This window comes from Oncorhynchus gorbuscha, linkage group LG21 (genome assembly GCF_021184085.1).
Source record: "Oncorhynchus gorbuscha isolate QuinsamMale2020 ecotype Even-year linkage group LG21, OgorEven_v1.0, whole genome shotgun sequence".
NCBI classification, from domain to species: domain Eukaryota; kingdom Metazoa; phylum Chordata; class Actinopteri; order Salmoniformes; family Salmonidae; genus Oncorhynchus; species Oncorhynchus gorbuscha.
Genome location: NC_060193.1, coordinates 15,154,701 through 15,167,235, shown reverse-complemented (window position 1 = coordinate 15,167,235; position 12,535 = coordinate 15,154,701). Strand labels below are relative to the sequence as shown.

At 44.3% G+C, this 12,535-nt stretch overlaps 2 protein-coding genes across 2 annotated transcripts in view; one reads left to right on the top strand and one right to left on the bottom strand.

The window, feature by feature from the left end:
• LOC124008114 overlaps window positions 1-6,409 on the bottom strand; it is a 22,321-nt gene extending 15,912 nt beyond the window's left edge. Inside the window, exon 1 of the mRNA XM_046319108.1 lies at window positions 6,278-6,409. The gene's annotated coding sequence lies outside the window, so the exon portion shown is untranslated. The remainder of the gene's footprint in view (window positions 1-6,277) is intronic.
• On the top strand, window positions 5,992-12,535 carry LOC124008113. Its single transcript, XM_046319102.1, has 7 exons — window positions 5,992-6,754; window positions 7,286-7,407; window positions 8,309-9,787; window positions 9,906-10,142; window positions 10,215-10,439; window positions 10,616-10,682; window positions 10,757-12,535. The coding sequence occupies exons 1-7, from the start codon at window positions 6,583-6,585 to the stop codon at window positions 11,911-11,913; spliced, it is 3,459 nt and encodes a 1,152-aa protein (XP_046175058.1). The 5' UTR covers window positions 5,992-6,582; the 3' UTR covers window positions 11,914-12,535.

The window sequence follows — 12,535 nt, the reverse complement described above, 5'->3', positions numbered from 1 at the left end:
ATTTGGCAAATCTGACCACAATTCTATCCTCCTGATTCCTCCTGACTGTACATGCATACCCCACCCAGAAACCATGGATTACAGGCAACATCCGCACTGAGCTAAAGGCTAGAGCTGCCGCTTTCATGGAGCGGGACTCTAACCCTGTAGCTTATAAGAAATCCCGCTATGCCCTCCGACGAACCATCAAACCGTCAATACAGGACTAAGATCGAATCGTACTACACCGGCTCTGATGCTCGTCGGATGTGACAGGGCTTGCAAACCATTACAGGCTACAAAGGGAAACACCGCTGAGAGCTGCCCAGTGACACAAGCCTTCCGGAAGACTATGTGGAATATTTTTGGTCCCTCGTCTTCCCTGAAAACAGGTACTGACAGGCAACGTCATTTTCTTAAGTGGGGCTACCCTGGACTTGTTGTTTCCCTGTCTTGTGACTCACCTTGCAAGTAAGCTACTGCACTGTAAGCCCTTTCACTTGCGTCACAGAACATGTGTAGTTTCAGTGTGTGGTTATTCTGTGGCCGCATGTCTGTTCTGTACCACCTTGATATGGTGAGCTGGTGTAACTGGGGTAGTTCTGAACACCACTGTTGCCATTCTCGTGTCAGATCAGAAGGTAATTCTTCGTCCCAGCTGAGTCCCCTCTCCCACATTTCCTGGAACATGCACTTGATCCTGATGGTGAAGGGAGTTAAGAAACCAAGAGGGTCGAAGATACGTGCAGACGACTGCAGAACACTTCTCTTTGTGTTTTCCTTTTGCCTTAGAATGCTCAGTAACGGCCTGAGGTCAAACACAAAGTCATCCGTTTCCGGCCTCCATACTAAACCTAAAACCTTCAGCACTAATCCTTGTGTTTGTAATGTCAACGGGTGGTCAGTTGTCGTACTCTCCTCCCATTTTGTTTTCAATTCAGGAGAATTGGTCATCCATTTGCAGAGGTCCATGCCTGCAATCGCCAGCATTCGCTTTGCAGTTGTTGTCACAAGGTAAGCCTCTTCAACATTGCGTGAACTTGCAATGAAGTCATCTACGTAGAGTGACCCTCTCAGTATCTCTACAACTTCTGGTTGTTCTGTTTCATATTGTTTCAGGTGCTTCCTGATTGTAGCTGCCAGCAAAAATGGACTTGGGGAAGCTCCAAATACCACTCTTTTCATCCTCAGCACATGCAGCTCCTCTTCATTTTCTCCCCTTGGTGGGCCAGTGAGCCATAGAAATCTCACGGCGTCTCTGTCTCTCTCTGCTAGGGATATCTGCAGGAAAGCTTTCTTGATGTCTGCCATGAATGCGATCTCATGTAGTTTTAACTTTATCAGAACGCTGAGCAGATCCGGATTCAGGTTTGGTCCTGTGAGTAGACAGTCATTGAGAGATGGACAGCCATCTTCATGGGATGAGGCATCAAACACCACTCTCAGTTTTGTTGTCACCTTATCTTCTCGGAGTACTGCATGGTGAGGTAAGTAGTATTTTACGTTGTCTGCACTTGATGCGTTGTCCTTGGGCACATCCTCTGCCATATCTTGTTGTAAGTAGTCTTCTACTACTTCATTGTATCTGCTGTACAACGTCACATCCTTCTTCAGTCTTGTCTTCAGACCTTCAAACCGTTTCTTGGCGATTCTATAGTTGTCTTGGAGTTCTGGCATTTCTCGTTTCCATGGCAACTCCACATGGTATCGCCCATCTTTGAAGGTGGTTGTTTCCTCAAACCTTTGAAGAGCCTCGTTTTCCTCTGAGTTCTGTGTTTTCTCGCTTAGAATACCCAGAGACTCAAGCTCCCAGAATGCATGCAGTTGCTTGGAGACTAGTGTGTCTTCATCAAGTGGGATGAACATGCAGGTTGCCTCGGCGACACTTGACATGGACACGGGTCCCTGCACCGACCATCCACAGGTGCTCTCAAAAGCAACTAGCGTCTCCGTCAGTCGCTCCCCTCTGCCAGATACTATCTGCCAGTAGTAGTCTGCTCCTATCAGGACAGAGAGTTCAGGATCATTGTCATCTCCTGGAAAGTCTGCGAGCTGCAGTCCCCTTTTACTGAGCTCATGCTGAATCCGTTCACCAGGAACCTTCATCACAGCTGTGCACACTTGTGGGGTTTCAATTGCCTCTATCTCTCTTCTCTGCTGTTTGTCCCAGACATTCTCCAAGATGACTTTCACTGTGTTGCGTTGGGACGTTGCTGGGGCAGCCAAAGGTGTGAAGAGTGAGTGCCTCTTGTCTGATTACTGGTAGCTTCAAGCCCTTCACAAGGTTTTCATGTATGACGCTTCTCTGACTGCCTCCATCTAGTAAGCAACGCGCTATCTTCCTGCCCGATGGGCCTTCTACCCATGCCTTGGCCGTTTGTAGCAACACAGTGTTCTGTCCATCTGGTTTCATCTTCACTGAATGGGGAATAACTGAGGAAACAACAGCATCTACAGAAACAGTAGGGGGTTGCACCTCACTCCTCTTACTGGTACACACCGCAATGTGATGTCTGCTTCAGAAACAGTAGGGGGTTGCACCTCACTCCTCTCACTGGTACACACCGCAATGTGATGTCTGCTTCCACATGTTGCACATGACACATCTTTGACTTTACAGAATTTTGCTGTGTCTCTGTCCTAAACATACCAAGCATCTTCCCACGTTCTTTGCATGTAGCAATATTGTAGTCAAGGCAGTTTACTGATTTGTGGTCTGCACTGTCACAAAATAGACACGTTTGTTGTTCCTTCTGGCTGGCTGTATGCAGTGCTGCAGCAGAGGGCATGTTGGGTCTTTTTGTTTTCATTTCATTGGAGAAGCATGACTTGTTCCATGGTTTGCTCTCTTTCTGTTGGTTGTATGATCTTGTCATTTGTAGCGCTCTCTCCCTGCTCTGAACCTCTTTCTGTAGGAAACTGATAATCTCAGACACTTTCCATTCATCATCTACTCCCCTCTGACGACTATAGTCAAGAGCTATGTCCTCTGCAACTCATCCAGAACGCCGCAGCCCGTCTAGTGTTCAACCTTCCCAAGTTCTCTCACGTCACCCCGCTCCTCCGCTCTCTCCACTGGCTTCCAGTTGAAGCTCGCATCCGCTACAAGACCATGGTGCTTGCCTACGGAGCTGTGAGGGGAACGGCACCTCAGTACCTCCAGGCTCTGATCAGGCCCTACACCCAAATAAGGGCACTGCGTTCATCCACCTCTGGCCTGCTCGCCTCCCTACCACTGAGGAAGTACAGTTCCCGCTCAGCTCAGTCAAAACTGTTCGCTGCTCTGGCTCCCCAATGGTGGAACAAACTCCCTCACGACGCCAGGACAGCGGAGTCAATCACCACCTTCCGGAGACACCTGAAACCCCACCTCTTTAAGGAATACCTAGGATAGGATAAAGTAATCCTTCTCACCCCCCCCCCCCCTTAAAATATTTAGATGCACTATTGTAAAGTGGTTGTTCCACTGGATGTCATAAGGTGAATGCACCAATTTGTAAGTCGCTCTGGATAAGAGCGTCTGCTAAATGACTTAAATGTAAATGTAAAATGTAAATGTCTCTGGAATCATCTGCAGTAAGATTGGCAATAGTAGGCTTCCATAGGATTCTGACACTACACCCAGTGATTCCAAGCTCCTAATCTGAATTTCACATTCATCATATAGCTGCCTCAATGCATTTAGATCAGAGGATTTATTCACAGGTGTGAGATTCGGCAGCTTTGACATATGAGCACTAATCACAAGATCTTTCCTTCCAAATCTGCTCTTGAGTAGAGCGATTGCATGATCATAGTTACTGTCTGTTAACATCAGTCCTGCTACTGCCTTTGCAGCTGGTCCAGTGAGATATGTTTTCAGATAGATAAACTTCTCTTTTTTACACAGTGAATCATTGTTGTGAATAGCAGTCTCATACTGGCTCCAAAACTCCTGCCACATACTGACATCTCCATAGAATTTCTCAATAATCAACTTTGGTAGCCTTACTGTGTTATTGACTTGTTTATTGTTTACTCCATGTGTAACTCTGTGTTGTTGTCTGCTCACACTGCTATGCTTTATCTTGGCCAGGTCGCAGTTGCAAATGAGAACTTGTTCTCAACTAGCCTACCTGGTTAAATAAAGGTGAAAAAAAAAATCCCTGTAAGGAGGCTGAAAAAACTTGGCATGGGCCCACACATCCTCAAAAAGTTCAATAGCATCACCATTGAGAGAGAGAGAACTCCCTGCCATCCAGGACCTCTATACCAGGTGGTGTCAGAAGGCCCAAAAAATTGCCAAGGACTCTGGCCACCCTAGTCATAGACGGTTCTCTCTGCTACTGCATGGCAAGCAGTACCAGTCAGGATGCTCTCGATTGTGCAGCTGTATAACTTTTTGGAGATCTGAGGACCCATAACAAATCTTTTCAGTCTCTTGAAGGGAAATAGGCGTTGTCGTGCCCTCTTCACGACCGTCTTGGTGTATTTGGACCATGACAGTTTGTTGTTGATGTGGACACCAAGGAACTTGAGGCTCTCAACCTGATCCACTACAGCCCCCGTCGATGAGAATGGGAGCATGCTCGGTCCTCCTTTCTCTATAGTCCACAATCATCTCCTTTGTCTTGATCATGTTTACAAAGGATGTGACAATTATAGTTGGATTTTGATTTGATGATCAAATGAAATTGTATTTCGTGCCTATCCATATGTAACATATTTTTTTGTGAAAGATGTCTAGGCTAGCTATTAGTGGAACTAGATGTTTGTGCTGGTTAACCACTGACCTGAACTATAGACTGAAAGGAACATGAGACACATTTCCAGTTCAATAGTGTTAATCAGTCATACGTTGCATTACGTCTGTTGGCAGGGGTTACAAATATACAGCAGTGGCAATTATCACAAATAAATACATAAGGGAGAATAACAAGATCTCATGGCAAACATAGGAGTTTACAGTTGCAATGTTATCATGCACTAAAAATGTTTCATGACTATTTTTTTATAGGGCAGGATTTACGACCCTTCATTTGAAAAGATAGTCAATGTCTGTGTGAAAAAATGATATTAGCATAATCATAAAATCCCCATCAAAATCTGTCGGTTAATGCTAGAGATATCTTTTTTTTTGCAAGGGCTAAGTCTCAATCCGCCGATGTCGACCTTCCGCATCTGCGGAGGTGTTTGTCAGACAAATGGTTTGGGCTACAAACTATTGTGACTCCTCTATGGAAAGATGAGACACTCACAAACACAAATATATATATATATATTTATATACACAACATAGATAGGACAGATAATTCAAAACAAACTTCCTTTTGATTTATTTTTTTACTATCCTTTTTCATTGTATGAATCTGTTATTCAATGTGTTTCTATGGGATAATAGTAGTATATTTCATCCCATAAACGTTTCAATCTATGTTTTATACCTACAGGATCGTAAATCTAATGGCTAAATGATCCTCGGTATTACCAAATAATTAAGTAGAAACCCGGCCCCGGGCCCTTAGACTCCAGGGGGTTAACTGACTTGCCTAGTTAAATAAAGGTTAAATAAAACATGTAATGCTTGGTGGGGTTGTGCAACGCAAATGACTATAACAAGCCTACATACAGAGTGGAATTCACAAATACAATAGGAAAAAATATCATAATATAAGGCCTACAGTCTGTGCTCCCAAATACTGGAAAAGGTGTGATTCATTAGGTTACATAATCACCACATTAACCCCACGCTGCTATAAACATAAATTATGCAATTATATGGACATTAGATAACACACCGAATGGCATATTTATATAGTGGAATAAGCCTAAATCATATTTACTTTCTATTTTGCAGCTCAAGCGGTTATTCTATCCAATGTTCTTCTGTCTTTATAGCATCATTCTCACATAAGTAATTTGCTAAAGGCCCAAGCCAATACTACACCATCTACTAGTATAACGTCGATATCGAATGCCGTTGTCAAACGAGCTCTCGACTTTTCTTTTGGAAATGAAACCTAAAGTTGGAAAGCAACTAACATAGCCTAGAGTTGCTTGAGTGGCTCGCTAACTTCGACTAACTACTTTCGGTTCATGTCCTTTGCAGATGCCACATTCCTGACTATAAAAAAGATCTATAACCGAGTAAAGGGAGATGTAAAGTAAGAATTGAACGTGTAAATGTTAATTCATAGTCGTAACATATGGTTTGTACGTTTACCGATCTACTTTAAGCGTTACGTTTCATGTTTTAACCATGGCGACCTAACAATTTACGTATAGACAATCAATTTACACCGGCTGAAAATACGCCTACCTGGACGCCCGGGACATATTCATCGATTCCTCTCAATAGTGCCGCACGTCCACAGAAATTGATTTGGGATGGTCTGGACGGACTTAATATGAACCAATAATAGATTTATATATTTCCGGCCAACTCAAGTCCAGGGCGGACAATATCTAAAGTTCATCAAGTAAATCTGATTTTTTTTTATTAATATGAATCGGTGTGTGCATGGGGATATGTTGGCAGCAGTGTAGTCTATATTCTCCTCGATCGACTAATTTGCTATTTTTATTAGGGTCAACGACAAAATAATAGCCAGGCTACTTTATAATATGGACGTTTTCAAATACCCTGTTTTCTTCGAGTGCCAGACTCTGGACCCACCACAGAAACATATGATAAAAAGGTACTTTGGAATTAAACGTAAATCCGGTGGCGGAGATTGTGGACCAGTAGAATCAGTTGGTGACAAAGTCTACAAGATCGCATTTATTGACCAGACAGGTATGAAAATGTTTAGGCTAAGTGATTGAATATGTAGTGTTTTTCTACCATGTAACCTAGTCTTGCCAAACTCGTTTCATAACTGAACGTTTGTTTTTCAATATCAACATCCGCTTATACAGACAGGCAAACATGTATTACTTTGGCTTTTCATTATATCAATTCATTCTACAGTACATAATCAATCTAAAAAAGAAGACACATGTTGTTGTAATAACTTTTAAAATTAATTATTAACTTTAAAGATGTACCTACAGTATACTACTTTAGAGATTATAGCACAACTCCTCTAGCCTATGTAGACTTTAACTCTTCAAATCCTGGACTAAATGCTAAATGTTTACTTTTATTTATTTACTTATTTAACCTTTATTTAACTAGGCAAGTCAGTTAAGAACAAATTCTTATTTACAATGACGGCCTACACTACACTTACTAAATAGTAAACGTGTTGTTATTATCATTGTTGGTATTGTTATTACTACTACTACATGACAACAACAACTCATTATGTGTCTGTAACTCTTCCAGTCCAGGAGAGGGTACTTCAGAAACATAATCATGTTTTGGAGGTGCCTGGAGGACCTCTCTTCCTCACTCTGAGAGACAGCCTGGAGCCGCCACCCACAACAACCTCCCCAGTCAGGAGTCAGGTGAGGCCAGACTATATAGACACACCTATACAGTGAGTCACATATCATCATGACCACAATGCACTTTTGTTGTATTTGCACTGTTAGCCCACACTTGGACGTTTGCCAGTTTGTGAGGTATAAATGTGTGGTTTTGTATTATTGCGGGAAGAGTCATTTTAACTAAATGAAACCATGTTAAAGTAAACTGAAAAATACCAACCAAGTCGCTTTAATGTAGAATCATCAGATTTCCCACAATCAGCTGGACGGATTACCTTTTAATAATACATCCATAAACCTACTTAAGTAGAAAATGAATAACGTATTGTATTCATTATCACAGTGTAATTACCCTGCAAATACTTACTTGTAAGGCAATAAAGATAATCAAAGACAACAACCACCCGAGCCACTGCCTGTTCACCCCGCTATCATCCAGAAGGCGAGGCCAGTACAGGTGTATCAAAACAGGGGCAGAAAGGCTGAAAGACTGCTTCTATCTCAAGGCCATCAGACTGCTAAACAGCCATCACTAACTCAGAGAGGCTGCTGCCTACATGGAGACCCAATTACTGGCCACTTTAACAAATGGAGTTTAAACAATGCCTCTTTAATAATGTTGACATATCTTACATTACTCATCATATGTGTATATACTGTATTTTATACCATCTATTGCACCTTACCTATGCTGCTCAGCCATCGCTCATCCATATATTTATGTCCATATTCTCATTCGCCCCTTTTAGATTTGTGTGTATTAGGTAGTTGTTGGGAAATTGTTAGATTACTTGTTAGATATTACTGCACTGTCAGGAACAAGAAGCACAAGCATTTCGCTACACTCGCATTAACATCTGCAAACCATGTGTATGTGACCAATACAATTAGATTTGATTTGATTGTTTTCCAAATCTAGAGTCACCACTCCCTCCCGGTCGACACATCTCCACCTGGTGGTCAAGAACATGTACTCCATCATCTGAGCACAGGGAAGCAGGAGAAGATCAGCACCTCCTGTCATCTGGGACAGGTCCAGCTCCTTCTTCTAGGTGAAGTGATAGAGAAGGATCTACGTGAGGTTGTTCCAGGGGTGAAGGTGACGCGCCTTGACTCAGCTCAGCTGGTCCTGCATGGCTACGCAAATGAAGTCCAGACAGCCAGACAGTTGGTTACGGATAAGATCTCTCTGGTGCTGGAGCGGGTGGTGCCTGAGGTGTCCCCCCACCTCCTGTCCTTCCTGAGGGAGGAGTATGGGAGACCTGGGAACCTGAGCAGTCTGCTGGGGTTGGGACTCCATGTGGAGGTAGAGTTGGGGGATACAGAGCTCCGTCTGTTCTCCCTCTCCTCTGGGAAACTGGACCAGGCTGAGAAGGATCTTCTGGGGGAGTTTGGGGAGGAGAAGATTGACCTGCCCAAAGGTGCCCTTCTGGCTGAACTGAAATCTAAATTTGAGATGAAGGTGAAGGAGATGAACCAGAGCAGATGCAGGGTGGTAGCCAGATATGGTCCTGGGTGTAGAGTGCAGCTGCTGGGCCACATGAAGGAGGTTCAGGAGCTGAGGGAGGAGATTGGGGTCTTTCTGATACGCAGGTCCAGTGTAACAGTCGTGAGACACCATCAACAGAATCAGGATGGCGTAGTCAGCGAAGCAGGAACCAGATTAATACGGGAGGAGATGGTCGCAGCCACCAGCTATCGCCTCCGTCTGGGACTGCAGGTAGTGGTGTGTCAAGGTGACATCACCAAGGAACAGGCAGACGTACTGGTGAATGCAGCCAATGAGGACCTTGATCATGCTGGGGGTGTGGCTGCAGCTCTGAGCCGGGCAGGGGGGCCTGAGGTACAGCGGGCCAGCAGGGATCTGGTTAGGCAGATAGGGAGAGTGCCCACAGGTACAGTGGTAGAGACTACAGGAGGGAATCTGCCTTGTAAGATGCTGCTGCATGCAGTGGGACCAGTAGGGGGCAACGTAGGTGGGAATGAGCGCCCTCTGCTGGAGAAGACAGTAAAGACAGTCCTGGATCTGGCAGAGATCATGGAACTCCAGACCCTGGCCATGCCCTGCATCAGCTCGGGGATATTCGGTGTTCCTCTGAAGGTGTGTTCTGAGGCCATAGTCTCTGCAGTGAGGGACTTTGGGAGGAAACAGCACATCCTTACCAAGGTCACTCTGATTGATGTGAGTGGAGAGGCAGTGAAAGCCATGCAGGAGGCCTGTGATAGGCTGTTAGAGGGGAAGAGGGAGTTTCCTGGATGGGAGGTAGAGTCCAGCACCACCACTACCACTACACATGCTCCTCAGAGAGACACCACTGCTGCCTCCATCAGGGGACCAGTGGCTCCAGAGGTCTGTGTCCAGGTGGAGATCATCCAGGGAACCATAGAGAAACAGGAGGTGAGAGAGAGACACACTGACATGGCCACAGCCTTGATTCAACAACATTCTGTGAATTAGGTTGACTTCATACTGACTCAATGTTCTCTCTTTTTTTCCCATCTCTTTTTCTCTGAAGGTGGATGCCCTGGTGTCCCCCATGGTTGGCAGTGACCCTCTCTCCTCCCGTGTTGGTAATGCGTTGTTGGAGGCAGCTGGACCAGGGATGATGACAGCGTTTGTGAGGGAATCAGGGGGACGGACTGCACCTGGTGACAACGTCCTAGTGGAGGGACTGTCTGGTCTCAGCTCTGGCCGTGTCTTCTTCCTCAGATGTGCACACTGGGACAACAACCCCCAAGGACCAGCAGTACAGGTGTGTCCCTTTATGTGTGTGTGTTGTGACCATTGATCCTCCATTAACCCTTGACCTCTGGTTCTCTCTCAGGCTCTGAGGCAGGGTGTGAGGAAAATTCTGACCTCTTGTGAGAACCGTGGCTTCCGTTCCGTTGCCTTCCCTGTAGTTGGAACTGGTGTGGTTCTCCAGTTCCCTCACAACGTGGTAACACAGGTTCTGCTAGAAGAGATCCGTAGGTATGAACAGAACCGAGCGAGCAGAACCCCCTTCCTTGTCCGCATCATTGTCCATCCAAATGACAGAGATTCTACCAAGGTGAGCAGAGACCTTTGAAAAAAGGCTCACTCAATGCATTGGGGGGAAAATCCTTTAACTTCACTATTTCAGCCAAGCCATTCAATAATACTGTCATACATCCATAATTATAGATTTTTTCAACAATAACAGGTACAGTCCTTCATTGCAGTTGTATTGTTTGTTGTAATCTACAGGCTTTTCAGAATGCCCAGAATGCTTTGCATCTCAGAGGGTTCGTATTAGGCACTCGACCAGAGCAAGGTGAGTTTAAATCAAATACATTATTACCATATGATTGATCCATTTCAAGTTATAATTCTGAACCCTCCCTATAGACATCAGGATTGTGCTGCTGGGGAAAACCGGAGGAGGTAAAAGCAGTGCTGGAAACACCATCTTCGGACAAGATGATGTGTTCCTCTCAGACAGTTCCTCCACCTCCTCAACACAGAAATGTAAAGCTCAGACCAAGAACATCAAAGGGAGAAACATCACCCTGATTGACACACCTGGATTCTTTGACACTGACATCCCTGAAGAGGAACTGAAACCTAAAATAGTTAAATGTATAACAGAATGTGCTCCAGGGCCACATGCCTTTCTCATTGTACTGAAAGTGGAACGGTACACAGTCCACGAGAACGAAGCCGTAGCGAAAATCGAGACATATTTTTCACCAGAGGCCTTCAAATATGCTACAGTCCTCTTCACTCATGGTGACCAGCTCAATGGTTTGACCGTTGAGAAGTTTGTCCAACAGAATGCTGATCTGAACAAGCTTGTGGAGAAATGTGGAGGCCGCTATCACGTGATCGACAACAAATACTGGAACACCAATCAGCAGGGTCGGTACAGCAACCAGTACCAAGTAGCAGAGTTACTCAACACCATAGAGAAGATGGTGAGAGATAACGGGGGAGGGTTCTACACCAACGAGATGCTCCAAGAGGCAGAGAGATTAATACAAGCAGAGATAGAGGGTCTTAGGAAGGAGTTAAAAGGCCAGATGTCAGAGGAAGAGATGAGAAAACAAGCCAAGAAAAGAGCAAGGAAGAAACTCATGATCAAATTGTCAGGGACACTAACAGGTGCAGTGATAGGAGCTCTATTTGGCGTAATACTGGCGATAATGATTCCACTCTCACTCGCTACACAACCGTTGATCAATTTAGTCAAAAGTCATATAGCAGCTTCAATGACAATAGGGCCAGCAGCTGTGGCGGAGGTAGCAGGACCAGTACTTACACTAGAGTCAGGGGTGGGAGTGGGTTCAGGGATAGGTGCAGGGGTAGGCATAGCTGCAGGACTTGTCGTTGGGATGGCAGCAGCAGCAGGAGGAGTAAGAGGAGGGATAGTAGGAGCTACTGCAGCAGAGGAGGCAGAGACAGTACAGGAGGCAGCAGAGGAAGCAGCCAATGCTGTCCTCGAGGATGCTCAGGGTCTTTATCACAAAGCAGAAAACATTTTAATGCGTTTCAGTAAATCTAAATAGATCATATATACCTGAAACCATTGATTGATGGCAACATGTGTTTCAACATCTGACTAATAACTATGTAGAGACCAGTCAGTTCTATACCACTGTAGAATAGCTGCTTGTCCAAAATAGCTGCTTGTCAACATTTTTTAAAATATATATATTTTGCATATATTTTTCATTTTTATAGTTTTGTAAAAATCAAGGGATATATATTGCAAATAGTAATGTGGCCGTCCTGAAAATGTTTCAGCTGGTTATTGACATTCAAAAGGCTGATTTTATAGTTCGAGGAATATAATTTTTCCATATCGGATCGTGTTCGCATATGTAGTGGCTATATGTTGGGAGTAAAAGTGAACATTTCAAACAATACCTATAGAGTTATGTGGTTAGAACCTTGGAATGTCTTAGAAATCAAAACGTATATGGGCTGCATGATGCGACTATAGGCAATTGATGATTTTAGAAAGTCGCAAAAAGACTTTGCGCTTTGTTCCTTGTGTAATGTCATTCGTCTGTTGTTTGAAGAGAGTCAGACCGAAATGCAGCGTGTAGGTTACTCATGACATTTAATGAAGAAAATGCTGTACATGAAATAACTGAGAATACAAAACAACAAACGAATGAAACTAAT